The sequence below is a fragment of the Eschrichtius robustus genome, chromosome 11, assembly GCF_028021215.1.
Source record: "Eschrichtius robustus isolate mEscRob2 chromosome 11, mEscRob2.pri, whole genome shotgun sequence".
Taxonomy (NCBI): domain Eukaryota; kingdom Metazoa; phylum Chordata; class Mammalia; order Artiodactyla; family Eschrichtiidae; genus Eschrichtius; species Eschrichtius robustus.
Window position 1 is genome coordinate 86,756,428 of NC_090834.1, and position 24,071 is coordinate 86,780,498.

Consider the following 24,071-nt stretch of genomic DNA (forward strand, 5'->3'; position numbering starts at 1 on the left):
CACTGCTGAGGAATACACATAAAAGTGATAAAATTATATAGAGAATTATCTAGTTATCACAAAAATCAGGACATTGGTTACCTCTAAGGAAAAGGAAGATTATACCAAGAGCTTCTGGTATGTCAGTAAGGATCTATGGTTACTGAATGTCTGCTTTATACTTATTCATTTTATGTTTCTATATAGTGTTATATTTCATAATAAAAAAGTTTAAAATGATATACTTTCTGAAAAAATATATTGTTAAAGAGAAGGAAGAAAGGGCTCCTCTTTTTTGCTAACAATTTTATTTTCTTGGTCTACATTTCTAATTTTTATTGCAATATTTTAATAATAAAGAAATAAGTTACTATGCCTAATTCTCCAGAATCTTAATAAAGAACAGATTTTACAGGCTTCCCAAATGGCCACAAAAAAAGTACCAGGTCATTAAAGAGTATAAGATCAGTTATTTTGTTAAATCTTTGCTAAGCTCAATGTTGTGCCTGTTGCTTTTTCTTCTTTTCAAGAAAATGTATGCTTACTTTCAAAAAAAAACCTACATTACATCCAGATATTAATTTTATGCAGGCTGCACTCCAAAAAATATCTAATAATTTAGCTCAAAAGTAGGAAGAAAAACTTTTAACTCTCACACATTTTAAAACAACTTTAGGAACACCTGTGTTTGCATTCAGTATGAGGGTTCATAATAGGATGGACACAAAGATGACACTTGAGATCCAATCCAATGTCACTCTGTGTAAGAATGGTTCACTGTGTGTACTAGAAAACATAATCGCTAGATTATAGGATGGATATACAAAACAAGTTACACTTAAAGTCCACTGTATAAAATGTAATGTAGGGTAACTCACTCAAAATAGATCCAACAGTGTCTAATTTAAATTATACTAAAGATGTTTTAAATAGTTCCTTTGGAAAAACATACAGGGAATTTAAATGATTACAAAAGAGATAATAATAATAATAATCGGACAAATTACAAACATATACACACACATATAATTTAGGAAATCCTAAAAGTTCCATCACCTACAAGCACCCTTCAATGTATGTTTGTTACAAATTTTAGATGCCACTAAACAGGAAGCAGACAATAAAACTTAGAAACAAGACTATCAGCACTTTCATCAGGCTTCAGATATCAACATAATGGGTATCACCCATTATGAAAACAGAGCTGCTTTGGTTGTATACTGTTGTTTTTTGTGAATGCAGGCAAGGATTCCCCTCCTTAGTGGGTCCAGCTAACCAGTTATTTGCCCATCTATTAAGTGCCAACTTTAAAAAATTACACTATGTCCAGCAGGGAGCAGCATTACAACATTCATAAGACTTAACCACAACATGAAACCGACAGAAGAAAAAGAAGGAAAAAAACCCACTTACCATAGGTCTTTTCAATGATACATTCAATTTTTAGGCAGTTGCAGGGCTTCCAGAAAAAACATCTAAAGCATGTCTCAAAGCATATATAGGTGATCCATGGTTTCAGGATTCCTAAAGCAGGAAATCAAAATTATATTAAGTAAAGGCTTCTTTCAGCCATATTTAGTTGAATTAGTATATAATATGACTAAATGTCTCTCAGCTGTTAAGGTGCATCTTCCTTATTGGATCAATAGGATTCTGAATTCAGATATTCAATGACACTTTGGATAAAATGATTTTAAAAAGCAGAATACTAAAGTCCTTTATTTACCAGAGAATTTAAGTAGAAGAAAGTAAATGGGTGACATAATACATCAATCAACCTAGAGAAAACTGGTCAAGGACTTAAAGGAGTTGATAAGCCAATCATATACAGTTCTGATATATCAAATCCTTCTAAACAATTTGCAGGTAATAGAGAGGATATAACATTCATTTCTACAGGTCAGCATGAATGAATATCTAGGGTTAGTTTTAGTTTTAAGAATACAAAGGCAGCAGAGAAGCAGTTTGTAATGCTGGTATGTTAAGCCTGATTAGTCAGATATTTACTGAATATGAGGAATGCACCTGATATTGTAGAAAAACTCCATGACCAGTCATAATATGTCAAAGGCAAAACATATTATGTTTGATATTCTCCTGGATGTCAAAACCTGCCTCATATTCAACAATAATAACTCCATGTCAGTTCTTACGACTGAGGAAATGATGTATCACCACTGTTACTTGAAACATTAAACAGTTTGCTTTATATGTGTTTACATGCAAAGTTTCATTGTTTACACCAAAACCCAAATTTTTGCCATTAAAAGAAGATAACATATGAATAATATTTACCTTGAAATGTATATAATATAAATAATAAACATATATAAGTTTGTGTAATATACAATATCACATGTCAATATATCATAAATATTTACTTGCAATTAATGAATAATACATAAAATGGTTCCCACTATTTTCTACAGGGAAAATGACATGAGAAGCTTGACTTGAGTGTATGATATCAACACTACAGTTACTCTCTAATAATCATCATTAATTTGACTTAAGTTGAAAGAAACTCTGATATATTCATCTTTTACTCTTTAACGCTAAGCTAGTCATAGCATTATTTCTTATTTTTTGCTCTCCTTAAAGTCTTCCCCATCCTATTTCTTGCCTTTGCTTTTGTACATTTCACTTTTCTGATACTTACTCATTTTTGCCAATCTACCTTCCCTCTCCTTTATAATGCATTTCTGTTTCAACCCCAATTTTTGTTTTATTTAATCTCCTCTCTTTATGACCCTAACATCTTTCTTCCCTTTTCTCTTAGGACCCTTAAAAGTGAGGGTTTTTTTTTTCTTTTTTGTTTTTTTCTGTAACAACAATCTGCTTAAATATACTCTTTCATCCACTTTAAGGCACTGTGCTTGATCTTAATAATCCCACCTGATTAGAACACTCAACTAAATATACTTAAATTATATTGCTGCTACTCATAAAAATATTTTTTCCTGAGTTACTGAAATATTTGAAGAACTCACTAAACATTTTGGAGCCGGTCTTTTTTTTTTTAAAGATTTATTTATTATTTATTTTTGGCTGCGTCGGGTCTTTAGTTGCGGCACACAGGATCTTCGTTGAGGCATGCGGGATCTTTCATTGCGGCGCATGGGCTTCTCTCTAGTTGTGGCGTGCGGGTTTTCTCTCTCTAGTTGTGGCATGTGGGTTTTCTCTCTCTGGTTGTGGTACGTGGGCTCCAGAGCATGTGGGCTCTGTAGTTTGCAGCACACAGGCTCTCTAGTTGAGGCACGTGAGCTCAGTAGTTATGGTGCGTGGGCTTAGTTGCCCGGCTGCATGTGGGATCTTAGTTCCCTGACCAGAGATCGAACCCACGTCCCTTGCATTGTAAGGCGGATTCTTTACCACTGGACCACCAGGGAAGTCCCTGGAGTCAGTCTTAAAACACCCCAAATCTCAAGGAAATCTAATCACACACTCCTTCCATTCAATTTGAGAGGTGATTTAGGATCTTACTATATGGTGTGAATAAATACTGAGTAACAAACTTTTTTAAGTTAACAGAACTTTGCTGCTTTTATTCATGTGTGTGTATGCCCATGTGTACAATATCCTCATCAAAAAGCAAAGACACATTAAAGAGCCCCGTACTTCTAATATATATTATAAAGTCTAAAAAGAAAAGTGATTTCCCTATTCGGCACTTTCTAATCTGAATATTAACATTAACAGTATTAGTGTATGGTGAAATAATCTCACAACAAAATATTATGCAAAACTTTGAGTTTTAAAAATGATAAATAGATTATATATAACACATTTATAATATAATTCCTAAAAAGAGACTATAGTGGGTTGAGTAGTGTTCTCCCTTCCCCCCAAACTCATGTCCACTTGGAACCTCAGAATGTGACCCTATTGTAACACTGGATCTTTGCAGATATAATCAAGGTAAGGATCAATATGAGATCATATTAGATTAGGGTGGGCCCTAAATACAATGAGAATGTCCTCAAAGGAGACCGAAAAGGACACACAGAGACACAGAGAAAAAGACAATGTGAAAATGAAGGCAGACATTGAAGTTATGTTGCCACAGCCAAGGAAAGACAGGAGCCACCAGAAGCTGGAGGAGGCAGGGAAGGATCCTCCTCTAGAGCTGTTAGAACAAACATAGCTCTGTTGACACCATAATTTTGGACTTCTGGCCCTGGAAACTGTAATGAAGTAAATTTCTGTTGTTTTAAGCCACCAAGTTTGTGGTAATTCGTTATGGAATTCCTAGGAAATTAAAAAGATTTTGGTACCAGGAAGTGGGGTGTTGCTGTAACAGATAACAAAAAATTTAAGAAAAATAATAATAAGACTGAAGAGACTATTGGTAGATTGCCTTGAAGAGCCAGCTGATATTGGATTGACCAAAAAGTTCATTCAGGCTTTTCCATAAAATGGTACAGAAAAACCCGGACAAACTTTTTGGCCAACCCAATAGAAATGAGACGTTAAGGAGATTCTGGTGAATGCTCAGAAGGAAGTGAACAGGATGGCTGAGAACACTTGTATCACCTTAGAGAATACACTTATTTGTCAGGAACAGAATGCTACAGAAATATGAACATTAACTGGACTTCTGGTGAAGTCTCAAGAAGGGAATGAGAGATGTTATTGAACACTAGAGGGAAGGCAGTCTTTGTTACAATGTAGTAAAACTGAAATGTGTTCTAATGTTGGGTGAAAAGTAGAACTTGTAAGTGATGAGCCTGAATGTTTAGCTGAGGAGATTTCCAAGCAAAATGTTGAAGGCATGTACTGGTTTCTCCTTGCTGATTATGGTAAAATGTGAGAGAAAGGAGATAAATTGAGGAATGAAAAAGGATAAAAGGAGATAAACTGAGAAAGTTAAGCAGAAAGAAATCAGCACTTGATGATTTGGAAAATTCTCAGCATATCTAGATTGCAAAAGATGCTAACATGACAAATCATTAGGAAAATGCAAATCAAAACCACAATGAGATACCACTTCAAACTCATTACAACAGCTATTATCCAATAAATAAAGAAAGAAAGAACAAAAGTTGCTGAGGATTTGGAGAAATTGGAACCTCTCTGTACTGCTGGTGGGAATGCAAAATGGTTAAGCCACTGTGGAAAGCACTTTGGTAGTTCCTTACAAAGTTAAACATATGCTTCAGCAATTCTACTCCTCGGTATATACCTAAAGGAATTCTAACAGATACTTGTACTCTGATGTTCATTACACCAGTATACACAATAGGCAAAAGATGGAAACAGAACAAGTGTCTATCAACAGATGTATGGATAAACAAAATGTGCTATATACGTACAATGGAATACTATTCAGCCATAAAAAGGAATGAATTTCTGACACATGATACAAGATGGATGAACTTTGCAAAACACTATGCTAAGTGAAAAACATTATGCAAATGCTAACAAAGAACAAATATTATATGATTTAACTTATGTGAGGTACCTAGATAGGCAAATTCATAGACAGGTAGTAGAATAGAGGTACCAGAGGCTGCGGTGATGGAGTGGGAAGGTTATTGCTCAATGGGTAAAGCATTTCCCTTTGGGATGATGAAAAAGCTCTGGAAAAAGATAGTGGCAATGTTTACACATCATAAATATACCTAATGCCATTGCATTGTACACTTAAAAATGATTACGATAATAAATCTTATGTTATGTATATTTTTATCACAAAAAGATTTTTCCTATGGGAAAAGGACCCAAGACCTTGAGCCAGATGCAAAGGCTGACATTAACTACTTCAACTAGAAAATCAAGACTGAGCTACTGATAAGCTCTAAAATGAACATATTCCAATGCTCAGTGAGGGAAAATGATCATCATATATGATAGCAATTCATTAATTCCATATGAGTTCATTTAGGAAATGTTAATAGAAAAGGAAACATGAGCTGCTTTTTAAATTTTTTTAAAATACCAAACAGACTACAAAATTAATTTCAAATCTTTCACTCTGGAGAATGATAAAATTATAGTACAAAATGGTCTTTAATTTTTTTTTTTTAACTTTGCATTTTGGGGAATGAAAAAATATAAAAGGTAAAAACATGGCTTTAAATTTCTAAAGATTTTTAAAAGCAAATATATTTAAATGATTAAAAATCTTGTTTCAGTGCTGGACAACTCTGATAAAAAGTTCTTTAATATGAGTTGAAACTGAACTTTCTATGCTTTGGAGAAACAAAGGGGTCTGATTTCTCTTTCACAAGATTAAGACAGGTCTTCTGAAACTCAAAATCATTCACCTCTGTGTTAAATTTATGTCTCACTTACTACTTGTTTCATATCACATTCTCAAACCATCCTGGTTACTATGAATTTACTCATTTTATCAAGACAAATATGCCTCATTCCTTATGCAAGTATCCATAAGCTGGCTAAATAAAAGGCTATCTTTAGGAGGATACTAATGCTGAGTTTGGGTCCAGGTACAAATTGTAAATAAGCTCGAATTTTGTCATCAGACAGCTCAGCACAGTTGTGAATCCTAGCTCTATCATTTACCAGCTATGTGAGAAAGATGGTTAATTTTATGTATCACCTTGACTGGGCCATGCAGTGTCAAGATATTTGATCAAACATTATTCTGGGTGTTACTGTGAGGGTGTATTTGGATAAGATTAACATTTGGATCCTCAGATTAAGTAAAGCAGATTGCCCTCCCTAATGTGCGTGGACCTCATCCAATCCACTGAAGGCCTCGGTAGAATGAAAGGCTGACCCTTAGGCCACTAAAAGGGAGTGAAAAGCAGCAACATACTACAGGTTATGAAAACTTTTTAAAAGATAGAAATAACAGTGATAGGTAGAATAGGGCAGAGAGAGCAACATCCTAGCACAGGGTTTGGCAAACCATGGTTCACAGGGCAAACCTTCCAGGTTACCATCTGCTTTTGTATACCTTGCAAATTAAGACTGGTTTTTATACTTTTAAATGGCTCAAAGAAAAGAATAGAAGAATATTTTGTGACATGTAAAAATTATATGAAATTCAAATTTCAGTGTTCATAAACAAAGCATTATCAAAACACAGCTGTGCTCGTTTTTTAATATACTGTCTACAACTGCATTCCAATGGTAACGTTGAAAAGTTATGAAAGAGGACATGTGGAAAACCTAAAATACTTACTATTTACTCTCCAAAAAAGTGTGTTAACCCCTGTCCAACTACACACACAGGAGAATGTTTCAGGGAAGATGTAACTTTTCTTCCTGTAGAAAGGGGTTGTGGGCTGAATCAACAGTTATGGAGGATAAAAAAAGGTTTAACCTGCCTGAGAGGAATCTGGGCTCCAAAGTATAGTGGTTGAAACCTAGGATAGAATCCTCCTTATCAGGCTATTAGAGACGGACCTGGCCTGTCTGCTTGCTCTCTGCTTATCCACTCTGAGCAAAACACACCAATAAATTAGTCCTACCTATACCCAAAGCAATCTACAGATTTAATGCAATCCCTATCAAAATACCCATGATATTTTTCACAAAAGTGGGACAAATAATCGTAAAATTTATATGGACACACAAAAGACCCCAAATAGCCAAAGCAACCTTAAGAAGAACAGAGATGAAGGTATCACACTCCCTGACTTCAGACTACTGGCACAAAAACAGAAATACAGATAAATGGAACATAACAGAGAGCCCAGAAATAAACCCACGCATTTATGGTCAGTTAATCTATGACAAAGGAGGCAAGAATATACAAAGGAAAAAAGAGAGTCTCTGCAATAAGTGATGCTGGGAAAACAGGACAGCTACATGTAAAAGAATGAAAATAGAATATTTTCTCATACCATAAACAAAAATAAACTCAAAATAGATTAAAGACCTAAATCTAAGACCAGAAACCATAAAACTCCTAGAAGAAAACATGCAGAACACTCTTTGACATAAATTGTAGCAATTTTTTGGATCTGTCTCCTAAAGCAAAGGAAACAAAAACAAACATAAACAAATTGGACCTAATTAAAGTTAAAAGCTTCTACAGAGCAGAGGAAACCATTGACAAAACAAAAACAAAACCTACTAAATTGGAGAAAATATTTGCAAATGATATGACTGATGAGGGGTTAATATCCAAACTATATAAACAGCTCATACAACTCAATATCAAAAACAAACAAGCAAACAAACAAAAAAACCCTAAACAACCCAATTTAAAACTGGGCAGAAGACCTGAATAGACATTTTTCAAAAGAAGACATACAGATGGCCAACAGGCACATGAAAAGATGTACAACATCAGTAATCATCAGAAAAATGTCACTCAAAACCCCGATGAGATATTACCTTACAACTGTCAGAATGGCTATCATCAAAAAGACCACAACTAACAAATGTTGGTGAGGAGTCTGAGAAACGGGAATCCTCATATACTGGTAGTGAGAATGTAAATTGGTAGAGCCACTATGGAAAACAGCATGGAGAGTCCTCAAAAAAATTAAAAATAGAACTACATGATCCAACAATTCCACTTCTGGATATATATCCAAAGAAAACAAAAACACACTATTTGAAAAGATATATGCACCCCAGTGTTCACAGCAGCATTATTTACAATAGCTAAGATATGAAAGCAATCTAAGTGTCCATCAACAGATGAATGGATGAAGAAGATGTAGTATACATATACAATGGAATATTAGTCATAAAAAAAAGAAATTCTGCCATTTGCAACAACATGGATGGACCTAGAGTATATTTTGCTTAATGAAATAAGTCAGACAGAAAAAGACAAATACTGTATGTTATCAATTATATGTGAAATCTAAAAAATAAAATGAATGAATATGACAAAACAGAAACAGACTCACAGATATAGAGAATAAACAAGTGATTACCAGTGGGGAGAGGGGTGGGGGGAGGGGCAAAATAGGGGTAGGGGATTAAGAGGTACAAACTACTATGTACAAAGTAGAGAAGCTACAAGGATATACTGCACAGCACAGGCAATATAGCCAATATTTTATAATAACTTTAAACAGAGTACAATCTATAAAAATACTGAATCACTATATTGTACACCTGAAATTAACATAATATTGTAAATTGTCATACTTTAATAAAAAAATACTAAGTCCTACCTACCCATAAGGAATTCCCATCAGTATTCTTTCCGTTTAGGGTAATTTGCTAGAGAAAGAAAAGAAGAGAAAACCCACTCCAGTTATCTATATTATTCTACTGGTCATATATCAACATGAATGAACAACCAAGGATCAGCAACATTTAAGGAAACCACAAGAATGAAAAAGAAGGCCCATGATGAAAAACAGAACAAGCAACTCTGGAGAAATCAGAGGTAATTCAGGGAGGAAAATAAAAGGAAAATAATTCTATTTAACATCTTCAGAGATATTAGTTAAGATATTGTATCTATGCGACAACAGGCATATGAAAGAGTAGAATTAAAACAACAAAGAGTAGAGTTTAAAGAAATTTAAAATAGAATGCCTGTCCACCACCAACTCCCCCCACATATACAAAAAAATAGAAAAGTTGAAACAAAAGTTGAAGAAATACAGAATAACAACCCAAGGAGGGTAATAATCTCTCTAAAATGTTACAGGAAAAGACCCCCCAGGGAATACAGAGCAGGAAAAAGAAAAATAAATAGATCCCTAGATACATCTTTCATGTAGAGCAGAGGTTGTCAAACTAGGGCCCATAAGCCAATTCCTGCCCACTCCATTTTAGCAAATAAGGTTTTACTGGAACACAGCCATGCTCATTCGTTTACATGTTGTCTATGGTGGCTTTTTTGCTACAACAACAGAGCTAAGTAGTTGCAACAGGGACCATATGGTCTGCAAAGCCTAAAATATTTACTATTTGGTCTTTCATAGAAAAATTTTGCTAAATATTGATCTAGAGCTATGCTGTCCAATACAGCAGCAACTAGCCAAAAGTAGTGTTTAAATTTAAATTATTAAAACAAAATTAAAAATTCAGTTCCTCAATCATATCAGCCACATTGTAAGTACCCAATAGCCATATGTGTTTAATGGCTATTATACTGGTCAGGGTAGATATAGAACACTTCCATCAACACAGGAAGTACTACAGGACAGGGCTTACCTGGAAATTATAATATAATAAGCCACTACAGCTATATTTTAATTATTGCCTTTAAAAGTGCTACAATGAACAACAAAAAATACCTAAGAGAAGCAGGAAGAAAGATTAAATTCAGAAAAGGACAAAAATTAGTAACATTAGAAAAGGAAATAATTAATGCCTAAATCTAAGGCATCATTCTATGAAAATAGCATTAAAATAGATTTTTTTTAATCCTTTAAAGTTACTGAGAGAAAAATCCAAAGATATAGCATTACAAATGAGAAACTAAATATCATAATGGATCTGGACGAGATTATGAAACAACTCAATGTAGAGAATGCAATTAATTAATGCTACCAAGTTTGAAAATAATTTTAAAAGTGTTTCCTAAGAAAATATAATTCAAAGAAAGGTAGAACAAGAGCTGTGAACAAAAAAGTTAAAAAAAATGTTGTGTAATTTAGTTCTGAATTTACGATGAAAATGTTTGCTAGGATTTTTAACTTTCATCTTATCCTACAAGAAACTTCATATTCTTAAACTGGGAAATAGCAGTCAAAATATTTCCCTCTGCTAACACTACTTATTGGGCCAAGAAATATGTATTTCTTCAGAGGGGATCAGCACTAGTCTAAATGATCTTTCATGCAAAATCAGTAGATGTGATGTAAGAAGCTTCACGAGGAATGGTTTTAAATATCTGGCCTTTCCCTGGGGTCCCATAATTATTCATACTGTGGAGGAATTGATACCTCATCAGAAATGTCCAGGATAATTAGAATAATGCATGGGCTTAGATTAGCACCGCAGCTTTATGCCTGTGAGACTCCTCTAGTTGACACAGGAAAGGGGCACCAGGCATTAGTCAGCAGTTGTTAAATTCCTTACTTGGGCTCCATGCAAAGAAGAACAACAGTCCCCGATTGGGAGATACACCTATGCTGGGCCATTCTACCTCTGGAATTTCTTTTTCCTTTAACACTAAAAATTTTTAGTGTTTTAGTGTTTACCACTAAAAATGTCTTGTTCTCCTTTATAGACACATTTACTTGAAAAATCTCCTTGAACCAAACATGTTTATCTTTTGACACATCTACCCTATTACACTGAATATTCCCAGATGAGTATATAGCGGATTTTAAAATTTTAACTTAAAACCCCAGTTTTCTGCTTATACTTAAGAATCCACTACAATTGGGATGAATGTAAGTTCTCACGTGCCCTGGACAGTCCCAGATTACACCTGCTTTCCTGGCATCCAATATAATTCATGTATTTCAGCACTCTCAAAAGTGTTCCAAAAATTATTGAGGAAATCTAAACAAAAAGTAAAAAATGTTTTAAAATAAATGATGAAAATAAATGATAAAATGTTAAAAGTTGTAGGATACAGCTAGAACAGTGCTTGGGGAAAATCACCCTTAACTATAAATAGTATACTAGAAAAGAAGAAAGGTGGAAAATCAATGAATTAAGCTTTTATCACAAGAGAGAAAACCCAAAATTTCAGCAAATCAAAACCAAAGAATGTAGGAGGAAGGAAATAATAAGAGCAATAATCAATAAAATAGAAAGTAAAAAATTTTACAAAAACAGGGAAAAAATTTAAAAGCCAAAAGTTGGGTTTAAAAAAAAAAAAGATTAATAAAAATGAAAAATCCCAAGCAAACCTAAAAAAGAAAAAAAGAAGAAACACAAGTAACCAATATCAGCAATAAAGAAATCATTTACAGTCACTAAAAAGTAAGCTCATAACAGACGAACCCTCCCTTAAGTAACAACCACAAACTCAGGACAAAATACAAGAACAATTATGTGAAGGCTCTACAGATTGAACAGAACAAGATTTTGTTGGTGAGTCAAACTTGTAAGAAGGGATTTCCAAAGGGTGAGCATCTTACTTTTACTGATTTAGCTTGAGTGCAGTGCAGTACAGGTGGTTAAAATTCTGAGAGAAAAGAAGTCATCCTTCTGGAGAACCTGAAGAATCATACACTAACCAATGGAATGGTAAGTCCAGAAAAGTCTACCTAATAGGTGTGACTCTATTTACTGAAAAAGTAATGTTCAATATGGCAGGGAAAGAACTGTCTTTTCAATAAATGGTGCTAGGTCAATAGAATATCTATGTAGGAAAAACAAATACACCTTCAGCCCTGCCTCACAGCAAAGACAAAAAAAAAATCAATTCCACCAGCATGCAGACTCAAATGTTTAAAAGTAAACAGCAGGGCTTTTAGATGAAAATATTGAGATTATCTTTGAACTCTTGGGAGTAGGCAAACCTAGCCATAAAGTGCTAGACATAAGGAGAAAAACTAATCCTTCAAAATACATTCTGACTAAAATCAAAAGACGATGAACCGGTTTGCAAGGCAGAAATAGAGACACAGATGTAGAGAACAAACATATGGACACCAAGGGGGGGAAAGCTGGGGTGGGGGGCTGGTGGTGGTGGGATGAATTGGGAGATGGGATTGACATATATACACTAATATGTATAAAACAGATAACTAATAAGAACCTGCTGTATAAAAAAATTAAATTTAATTAAATTAAAAGAATACGAAAAGGAAAGCCACAGACTAAGAGAATATATTTGTAACACATTTATTTGAAACTGAACTCTTAACCAAAATATAAAAAGAACTCCTACAAATCCAGATTGAAAGACAAACAATGCAATTTTTAAAAATTGGCAAAGACAGAAATAGACTCTTCACAGAAGAGGTTATCCAAATGGCCAATAAACATAATAACAGGTGCTCAACTTCATCAGTTCAAATCCAAATGAAAATGTCATACCATAATCCTCCCCAAATGGCTAAAATGAAAAGAAAGACAATACTAAGTGTTGGTAAGGATAAGAAGCAACCAAAATTCTCTAACATTCCCGGTAAGAGTGTAAATTGGTACAACCATGTTAGAAAAATGTTTGGCCACATATAGTAAACTAGCCAAATCCCTTTCAACAGTAGAATGGATAATGAATTGTGACACAGTTACACAATACTATATAGCAATACTATACAGTAACAAATACTCCACAACTGTACACATTAATAACAGACATTTCACAAATATAACAGTGAGCAAAAGAAATCCAACACAAGAGTAAATGACGTATGGCCTCACTTATATAAAATATAAAGACAGCTAAAACAATCTGTGATGTTGGAACTCAGGACTGGGATTTCCCTTTATGAGTATACTGACAGGAAGCAAAAAGGGATTGCATGGGGTCCAAGAACTCCCTCTGTGCAGGCATGACCCTGGCATTCACTCATTCAATTATGCTGCCAGAATACTATCAGGCCCCATGATAAGCCTCACCATTTCTGTTATATGCTTTACATGCACAGACACAATGGTAATATGAGCCCTCGGTCTCAGAAAACTCAAAAGGCCAACCAAAGGAGTACGCACTTCTGTCATGGGGCGCTAGTTGCTTATCATGACCACTATGTTTTCTGGTGTACCTTTAATAGGTCACTGAAGTCTTTCAATTGTACCTGCAGACTTCTCAGAATACCGTTGCAGAAATGGTCCCACTATTTGGCCACAAGGGTGATATACACGCTGTTTATGAAACTCTCAGACTGAGATTTTATATAGCTGATTTCTTTGTACTTTGGACACTTTTTTTTTAGGGACTTTATTATAGAGCAGTTTTAGGGTTACAAAAAATTAGGAGGAAGGTACAGAAATTTCTTATACACTCCTTACACCACACATGTATAGCTTCCCCCATTATCAACATCATTCACCAGAATGGTGCATTTTTTGCTAAGGAGGAACCTACACTGACCCATCATAATCACGCAAAGTCCATAGTTTACCACAGAGTTCTTTTTTGATGCTGTACATTCTGTGGGCTTGCACAAAAGTATAATGACATATATCCATCATTATAATACACAGACTATTTTCACTGCCCTAAAAATCCTGTGCTCTGCCTATTCATCTCTCCCTGCAACCATCTCTGCCAATCACTGATCTTTTTATTGTCTCCATAGTTCTGCATTTTCCAGAATGTCACATAGTTGGAATCAGTATGTAGCTTTTTCAAATTGGCCTCTTTCACTTAGTAATTTGCATTTGAGGTTTCCCCATGTCTTTTAATGGCTTAAGAGCTTGTTTGTTTTTAGCACTGAATAATATTCCATTGTCTGGATATACCACACTTTATTTATCCATTCACCTACTGTAAGACATCTTGGTTTCTTCCAAGTTTGGGCAGTTATAAATAAAGCCTCTATAAACATCCATGTGGAGGTTTTTATATGGATATGTTTTCAACTCCATGGGGTGAATGCCAAGGGGGCACAATTGCTGGATCATATGGTAAGAGTATGTTTAGTTTTGTAAGAAACCTCCAAACTGTCTCTCAAAATGGCAAAAGCATTTCGCATTCCCACCAGCGCTGTATGAGAGTTCCTGTTGCTCCACATCCTCACCAGCATTTGGTGATATTAGTGTTCAGGATTTTGGCCCTTCTAATAGATGTGCAGTGGTATTTCAATGTTGTTTTAATTTGCATTTCCCCTGATGAAATATGATGGGAAGTATCTTTTCATATGCTTATTTGCCATCTGTATATCTTCTTTGGTCAGGAGTGTCAAGGTCTTTCGCCCATATTTAAATCAGAATGTTTATTAGTATTGAGTTCTTTGTGTATTTTGGACAACAGTCCTTTATCCGATGTGTCTTTTGCAAACATTTTCTCCCAGTCTGTGGCTTGTCTCATTCTCTTGATACTGTCTTTCACAGAGCAGAAGTTTTTAATGAAGTTCAGCCTGTTGATTATTTCTTTCATAGATTATGCCTTTGGTGTATCTAAAAAGTCACTGCCATACCCAAAGTAAGCTATGTTTTCTCCTATGTTATCTTTTAGGAGTTTTATAGTTTTGTGTTTTACACTTAGGTATGTGATCGACTTTGAGTTAATTTTTCTGAAGTAAAGTCCATGTCTAGATTTATATACTTATTGATTTTTTACATGTGCATGACTAGTTGTTCCAGCACCATTTGTCGAAAAGACTATATTTGCTCCACTGTATTGTCTTTGTTCATTTGTCTAAGATCAGTTGACTATATCCATGTGAGTCTATTTCTGGGTTCTCTATTCTGCTCCACCAATCTCTTTGTCTACTCTTTTGCCAATACTTTATAGTAAGTCTTGCAGTCAGGTAGCATCAGTCCTCCAACTTTGTTCTTCAATATGGTGTTTCCTATTCTGTATCTTTTGCCTCTCCATATAAACTTTAGAATCAGCTTGTTAATATCCAAAAAAATAACCTGCTAGGATTTTATTTGGGATTGCATTGAATCTACAGATCAACTTGGGAAGAAATGACATAATGAAAATATTGAGTCTCCTATCCACGAATATGGAATATCTCTCCATTTATTTAGTTCTTCTTTGATTTGGTTCATCAGAGTCTTGAACTTTTCCTTATATAGATCTTATACACTTTTTGATTCATACCTCATTATTTTATTTTGGGGGATACTTATGTAAATTGTATTGTTTTTAATTTCCAATTCCACTTGTTCATTGTTAGTATATAGGAGCTTATTTTATTTTGATATCAAGGTCAGAAGGTTTTACTGAGGATGTGTAGGTTGAAGTGCGATTCGAAGGATAAATAGAAGTTAACTAGTGGCCTTTTGGATGAAGGGAACAAGGTGAGTACAGGAGAATAAATGAATGATAGAGTGAAGAGAGTAAGGGAATTTATAGAGTGATGTGACTAGAGAGCTAAGTAGTGGAAACCAAATGCATGTCCTTAAAAGTTTTGTTTTTATACTATATGATCAGACATCTATTTTGAAAGGATTGGGATGGCTCTTGAATGGAGAATGTACTGCAGGAGAACCAAAGATGAGAGCTAAATGCTCTAGAATGGATTAGGGAGTTACTGAGAAGTAAACTCCATAAGTCTTGGTAAGAGACTGGCTATGGAGGAATGAAGCTTAAGAGAGGAATTGAGTATAGTGAGTTGGCTCAGGCAACTAATTCTACAAACGGTCTTATCATTTACCCAGATACAAAACGCCAAAGTTCAGTCTGGGGCATTATGAGTTTGAGGTCCCATTAAGACTTTCAGAAAAAAGGTAAATACCTGAATTTATGATTCTCAAGATCAGAGGAGCAATCTGGACTATAAATTTGTTAGTCATTGGTGTATAAATAGGAACTAAGGTCCTGGGAATGGATGAAGGTAAGAATATGGAACAAGAAAAGAGAAAATGGTCTTAAAAACTCCAAGATTTAATGGCAAAAAGGAAAACAAAGAGTCTTATGTTCATTTACACTTTTTAGCCATTGAATTTAGCCTCTTCCTTTCAAATACTGATCCCTTTCCTGTGCTCCAGATTCCATTCCTTCTACCTCATTCAGGTTCTTTTCCTCATCCATTGCCAAGAATGTTTTCCAGTAGCTTCATCTCTCTCTCTCTCTCTTCCTTCCCCTCTCCTTCTCCCTCCCTCTCCCACACAAGAAAACCGCTCCCTTAAACCTCTGTCATCTCCCTCTACCCCCTTCACAGCAAACCTTTCTAAAATGTAAAATGGTCTACTGTTATGGAATATTCAACTTCACTTCCCATTCAATTCCAAACAGAATTATTTGACTTTTCAGTATGCTACTCCATCAAACCTGCTCTTAACAAAGCCAAAAATAAATCATTATTACTAAATCAAGTAAACACTTTCCAATTCTTATTTTACTTTCTCCTCCTCTGCACAGCTTTCAAGTGTTCATGTTCCCCAAAGTTTATTCCTGGTTCTTTTTTCTTCTCATTCTAAAGTATACATTTCCTTGGTGAGCTTATCCATTCCCTTAAGGTAAACTCACACCATGGGCTAATTAATTTCTAATATATATGTTTCATCTAGAGATCCCTCTCTCACATAGCCTACTGTGTATTGGACATCTCCACTTGGATACTCCACAGGTATTTTACTCCAATTAAATACATTCAATACATAAAAAAACGTGATCTCCCATTCCCTAAAACAACCAACCGCACAACTATAAAGTTCTACTGTTCCTCCTTTATTCTTTATCCTCCACCATCCAGAAAGCTGCGCAATACAGAAACCTGTTAGTCATCTTTGATTCCTACTGTCAACCTTCCTTGGTCATATCAATTCCACCCATTATAGTAATCTCTTGATTCATTCCATTCTCTTTATCCCAATCACACTTAGCCAATCCATTCTCTTGCAGGATACTTTTTAGCCAAACGTAACAATCAAATATGATTATTATGTCATTTCTTTACCTGAAATTTTTCAATGATTTCCCATTATCCTTAAGGAAAAAAAAATTCATCTTAAAAAAAAATCAATTAGACTTTTATCTAATTTCTCTAGTCTCCTCTTCTCTTAGCACTATGCATAAATTATGAGAACTATTTGCACAGTAGCAATGAGAGCAGATTTACTGAAGGAGGGGAGGGAGCTTCCTTCTCAGGGTAAACTTACCCAGGATTCTCTATCTCAGTTCAAGTTATGTATTCTGTATTTGTCCTCCACAGCATTTAGAGTATACTTTATTATCCTATCCATCCACCTATCTCTCCCAACTGTGAACTCAAAGAGGGTAGAGACTAAGTATTCTTTCTCCTGTAACCTAGTACATAGCACACTCCATGAGATTTACTATGTGCTCAGTAAATAATTGTTATTAATCATTTAACACCACACCTAAACATATACCCTTTTAATTCTTCCCTTCCATAAAAACTTCATTTATTCCAATGTTTATATTCTACTCTACATACTGGTAAATTCAAGTACTTGGGATTATTTGCTTTGAGAGCAAAGGTTTTGTCTTTGCAAAAAAAAAAAATAGGACAGATTAATTTATTCTATGATAATGTTATACCAAAGATATATCCTAATTTCAGGAATGCCTTGGTGCACACATATGTCATGCTTCCTGGATTACAGTTAAAGCTGAAAAACAATTTTTCACTTCTAGTAATAAGGTTTAGAAAACTAAAAGCTGAAGTAGGGGCTTCCCTGGTGGCGCAGTGGTTGAGAGTCTGCCTGCCGATGCAGGGGACACGGGTTCGAGCCCTGGTCTGGGAAGATCCCACATGCCGCGGAGCAACTGGCCCCGTGAGCCACAACTACTGAGCCTGCGCGTCTGGAGCCTGTGCTCCGCAACGAGAGGCCGCGACAGTCAGAGGCCCGCACACCGCGATGAAGAGTGGCCCCCGCTCTCTGCAACGGGAGAAAGCCCTCGCACAGAAACGAAGACCCAAAAACACAGCCAAGAAAAAAAACAAAACAAAAAAAAAGTCTGAAGTAAAGATTAGAAAACAAGGTAATACGTAGTAAAGAAACCTATAAAAATTCAATATTTGTAGTACTTCAAAGTTTTCAGAGCAGCAAAACTATCTGAGAAGTTCCTATTTGATATTAGATTGCTTTGTCACTTTTTGTTTTGGTCTTCTTAGTATGATTATTTACTACAGGACAAAATTAACATATATTGTTCAATGTGTTCATTTTAACTGCTATGGTGTTTTCTATGTGTTAATCTTATCTCCCCCAAATGAGAACAGTTTTTACTTCTATAGGCCTAAAATGACAAGGTTAGCTCCAAGCAGACAGTAAACACTCAACAGCTATTTACTGAACAATTTAGATTACAGACTTATACTGGTGAGATTCTAAATGAAAGCATCTAAACTTTGATCAAGCTTTGCAGTTGATATATTGTTAAATAGCAAGGTGTCGTTTTAGTTTTTCTTTTCTGAACATTTTTCTTTAAAAAACAAACAAAAAGGGCTTCCCCGGTGGCGCAGTGGTTGAGAATCTGCCTGCCAATGCAGGGAACACGGGTTCGAGCCCTGGTCTGGGAGGATCCCACATGCCGCGGAGCAGGTGGGCCCGTGAGCCACAACTGCTGAGCCTGCGCGTCTGGAGCCTGTGCTCCGCAACAAGAGAGGCCGCGATAGAGAGAGGCCCGCGCACCGCGATGAAGAGTGACCCCCGCTTGCCACAACTAGAGAAAGCCCTCGCACAGAAACGAAGACCCAACACAGCCAAAAATAAATAAATAAATAAAAATAAATGTACTAAAAAAAAAAAAAAGTTAGCTATTAAAAAAAACGAACAAAAAAACACCAAACAAAAACCAAAAACCTTCCCAAATGAAAAACTCTAGTCACTATTTAGCAATATAATCTCAGTTTATCAAACAGAATCAGCCAAAAAGTCTTAACAGGTCACTGAGATTTAAAACAATTCAACGGCAAGAATTTCCATGAAGTCTGGATGTATTTTAAAAGTATCACAGATCACTATCAAAACCAACAATAACTATTAGTGCAAGCATAATTTGTGAGTCTTTTTTAGTTTAGACACTTGTCAATCATGAATGCCTTTAAAAATCAGTTACTCCAGTCCCCTACCCCCGGCCAGCTCAAAATTTTGAAAACAAAATTTAAATCGAAGGACGCAGTTCTAAATTACATGTTTTTTTCAATTTTAATAGGAATTAAACTTCCTATTCTAATAAGCTCTTGATTCAGAGTTCATAAATCACTTGGAAAAGAAAGCACGTACACATCTAACTCTTATCAGTTTTTCGGGGAAAAAAACCCCTGAAGTATTTTCTGTTGTTTGCAGGTGCCTTAACAGCAAACGACAATTAAATGTGTGAACAAGGTTGTCAGAGTAACACTTATCATTCACACCACTTATGGAAAGGCGCTCTAAGACTTCCAGAAGCACTAATTAAAATTAACGAAAGCTACTCACGGCGACTTGTCAGAGGGGTACATTTTGTCATTTGCTGTTTGAAACGGGGGAAAACCAAATCGCCTCAAAGCTCAGGAGTTTTTACTCTAACGTCTAAATCCAACCCACCTGTCACAGGCACTGAGGAACCAAGCCCAGGGGCTCAACAAGCAAGTCGCTAAGGTAAGAGTTCCAATCCCTTCCATATTACACAACCATTCAGAAAAAAACCTGAAGAGGATGGCGGAGGGAATTTTCTCCCAAAAAATCAGAAAAGGGGTGGGATAGAGTATCCTCTTTAATACTGAGCGGAGGAAAGTGCAAGGTCCTACTGGTATTTGCTTGATATACCGCTCCACCAGCCTTTTCTTTAACTCAGCGTGAATGAGGGCACTCAAAACGAGAAAAATGTTGAATGATATTACCCACCTCTAGTCTCAAAGAACTCCGAAGGCTCTCAGCCAGTACTCAGGGGGATCTCTTTCTCACCTGGGCCTTGAAGAAGTCCGTCGTCCTGACGTGGAATGCACTTTTCAGTAATACGCCTTGCCATTGGTTGACTCGGGAGGGAACTCTTACTCCTATTGGCTTCGGGAGCCGAGGAGGCGGCAAGGAGGCGGGAGTTTGGGGCTGGCTCTGACAGACCCGAGGCTTGAGCTCCCAGAGTTCCTATTGGGTCAACGCGCGAAGCGTCAAGATGGCGGCAGTGGCGACCTGCGGCACCGGCACCAGGAGTACTGGGTCTGTGGTGGTGGCGGCTAGCAGGAACAACGTCACCAGCTTCCAGCGGAGGGGTCCTAGAGCCAGCGGTACCGACAGCGGCTGCTCTCGACTGGTGTCCATCGCGGGGACACGACCGTCGGTGCGGAATGGACAGCTGCTGGTATCAACCGGGCTCCCAGCCCTGGACCAGCTCCTAGGTCGGTTCAGAACGGAGATCTGGGTTCAACAGAGGGAAAACTAGGATGGGGACCTGCCCGGGGGAGCCACCCTGACCCCACATCTCTCTCTGACCTCTCAGCCTTCGGACGTGGAGAGGATAGCCCGGTCTGATGGAGATGGAGGGGAGGAAGGGTTGCATGGAGACTTATAAATGCTGTTAACTAAATCTGTTTTCGTGCTCCCACTTCCTACTCTGGTGCCCGCCAGCTTTTTTCTAGATTACGACAGGAAACCTACATGCTTTTACCCTGACATGCTTCCTAGTCAAGGGGAATCATTAATGTTTGGAGACGGTTTGGCATTGATCTAGTATCCCGTCCTGGTCTGTGAATGTACCCTTCTGCCAACCCCAGGTAGCTCACGGTTTGGACTAACAAAAGTTTGTATCAGTTGTGAGAGATGGGCTTCATTAGAAAATGCTGAAGAAAGTAACTTCCCCTCTTCACCACCAGGCTGCTTATCTCCTGGTTCTGCATCTTTAAACAAATTATATTGAGTTTAAGAGAATGTGTGTTAAAGGCTTATGTGGATCCAAAGTAGTTAAAGCCGGTCTTTGACCTTAGCAGTCATACCCAGCATCTGCGTTAAATATATGCATATTTGTTTTTGTTATTTTTTTCTTCTATATATTTTGCTTCCCAGAGTTACATCTCAAACAATATGTTTAAAATTAATTCACATTTGACAAGAAAAGAAGTCCAGTTTTTAGGCTTTCCTGTATAATCTCTGGAATTTTTCATAAGAAGGCTACTAAAGAATATGCTTGATTCATAACTTATGTTGAAAAGATTGAACAGATTAGATTGGTAGGACAAAGCTGCGGTGTTAATAAGGCTTGTAAATTGTTTCAAGACTGTTGCCTTCCTCAATTGCATGGTACTATAAACAGAAATGATTCAAAATATCTAGTTAGCAAATATTTGTCTCACTTTCTTTCCCTTGTGAGCCTTACTTGGTGTCGTCCTATATTTAAACTTAAAGCTTGGAGGCTGTTCCTAGTCTTTAATTTTTTTTTTTTTCCTTTTTGTAACTCAGTGGAGATATGTAACTTCATTCACTTGATCTTGAAACTCTCCAAACAAAAAGTTCACATTTTTAACATTATACTTTCAGTTCCTCATTAGAATAACAAAATGTGCCTAGCACAGTACCTGGTGTGTAGTAGATTCTAAATAAGTTCTTGGTTGAAGGAAAAATAATGTGTAGGAAAAAACCTGGACAAGAGTTATGAAACACATAGGATGGAATTATGTGTTTGAGTTCTAAAATCAGACTCAGAGATTAACATGAACAGGGTCACAAAACTAGTGACAATCTGGGCTGATCTTTAAGCTCCATGTTTAGTGCTCTGCACTATGCTGCAACTGTTTGAAATTTCTGAGAACTCTTTTCAAGTGTTTTTAACCATTTATTGAATCTAAGCCTAAAGATTTAACCATATAGTCTCTTAAAGCACCCACCAGAAAGGTGACCCAAAGCACCTTCCTCATGTGTTTCTACAGTGATATAAACTTGAACTGTAATTTAAAATTTTTCCAGATTTGCTTGGGGATGGGGACTCTAATAATTTGACTCTAACAAGCTTATGCTAAAAATTAGTGTTCATTAAGATGATTGAAATAAGTATCAGTTTTTGGGTATTTTGAAATATGTTTTGCATGTGTGCAGTTAATTCTCAAATTGCACAGAAGTTGAAGACATTGTTATAATAGGAGTTACTACATTTGGAATAATAAACTGTCCAGAAGTATTTCAGTTGTTGTTAACTTCTTAAGGCATTTTTGTATTTTGATTTTTCTATTTTGTGTGGCCCTATGGAGCAAACCCTATACATTTGTTTTTCATTAAACCATTATTTGAATGTGAAACATTTGGCTGCTAATGTGGATACACAAAAGTAAAAGCAATTCAGATTATATTATTGTTCTAAAATGTTATTTGACTCAGATTGTGACAAGTCTAATATAAACATATTGTGACAAAATGTAATGATAGTAGGATTTTATGATATTAGAATGATGAAACTATACTGTGATATTGTGATTCTTGCCTATATATATTCTGTGGTTACTGCGTAACAAGTAAATATTGTATTGTCACTGACATACACTGCAGTGATATTTTACTACTGCCACTGTGACATTATTGTAATTTTAAGTGCAGATGCAAAACATATTTGAAAGGCATAATATAGGCTAACTGAATATTAGTTATTTGATGATATGCTAATATTTCCATTGCTTACTCCAAAGTGTTTTATAAATTTGAGAATTCCCTATTACTGCATCTTTTACATGATCTAATTGTATTAAATATTTTTGTTCTGACAGCTTATTTTATTGTTAGATATCGATATACCTTTCCCAAGTTGGCTAATTTTTTTTTTTTTAAACTTTTGGGTTTATTGATTGATTGATTGATTGATTGATTGCTTGCTTGCTTGCTGTGTTGGGTCTTCGTTTCTGTGCGAGGGCTTTCCCTAGTTGCGACAGGTGGGGGCCACTCTTCATCGCGGTGCGCGGGCCTCTTACTATCGCGGTCTCTCTTGTTGCGGAGCACAGGCTCCAGACGCGCAGGCTCAGTAATTGTGGCTCACGGGCCTAGTTGCTCCGCGGCATGTGGGATCTTCCCAGACCAGGGCTCGAACCCGTGTTCCCTGCATTGGCAGGCAGATTCTCAACCACTGCACCACCAGGGAAGCCCTGGCTAATTTTTTAAGTTCTGAGATTTCCTAACCCAGTTTCTCAATCCTGCCTTTCCAGGACATTTATGTTGTTATTTGAGGACACTATATGTAAATATTTCATTTTTCTTCTTCCAGGAATTTCCAAAGAGAGATTATACAGTAGGTAAAGGATTCTGGCAGAATTTCACTTTTTCTAGGATATATAGTCCATTTTAGGACCATATTAACCCCCAGGCTCATCCTTCAAAAAGATATTCGAAGGAACGATGACTTCTCAGGTTTAACTGGCTTAACTCTGTGCTGTTCAGAACTTTTTAAATTTTGACAGTCAAGTGAATGGAAGTAGGGATTAGGGTTAAATAATAGTCCAGGAAGAGGACTCTGAAGAAGCTTGAGGGTAGCTGCCATTTTCAACACTGCTGTGAAAAAATAAATACTGGTGGTTGTAGTTCCTTTGCTCCACTATATCTTAATCTGGAGTGTGGGATGATATGCACTGATCTTGGATTATATATTTAACATAATCCTGGTTATGACATTTTAACAATTGATAGCTGTACATTTAAAGTAAAAGTTTATTCCTTTGTATTGCTATGTAAAATTGTTTTGTGTAATTTAATCTACA

At 36.1% G+C, this 24,071-nt stretch overlaps 2 protein-coding genes across 3 annotated transcripts in view; one reads left to right on the forward strand and one right to left on the reverse strand.

Moving 5' to 3' along the window:
• Positions 1 to 20,334, reverse strand: part of IMMP1L (inner mitochondrial membrane peptidase subunit 1) — an 81,997-nt gene extending 61,663 nt beyond the window's left edge. The window contains exons 1-2 of the mRNA XM_068555103.1: positions 20,248 to 20,334; positions 1,393 to 1,503 (exon numbers count right to left, since the gene is read on the reverse strand). The gene's annotated coding sequence lies outside the window, so the exon portion shown is untranslated. The remainder of the gene's footprint in view (positions 1 to 1,392; positions 1,504 to 20,247) is intronic.
• Positions 20,335 to 20,504: 170 nt separating this feature from the next.
• Positions 20,505 to 24,071, forward strand: part of ELP4 (elongator acetyltransferase complex subunit 4) — a 221,601-nt gene continuing 218,034 nt past the window's right edge. For both annotated transcript variants that reach the window (XM_068555179.1, XM_068555180.1), the window contains exon 1: positions 20,505 to 20,738. In XM_068555179.1, the coding sequence (XP_068411280.1) occupies positions 20,516 to 20,738 (223 nt within the window). In that variant the 5' untranslated portion in view covers positions 20,505 to 20,515. The remainder of the gene's footprint in view (positions 20,739 to 24,071) is intronic.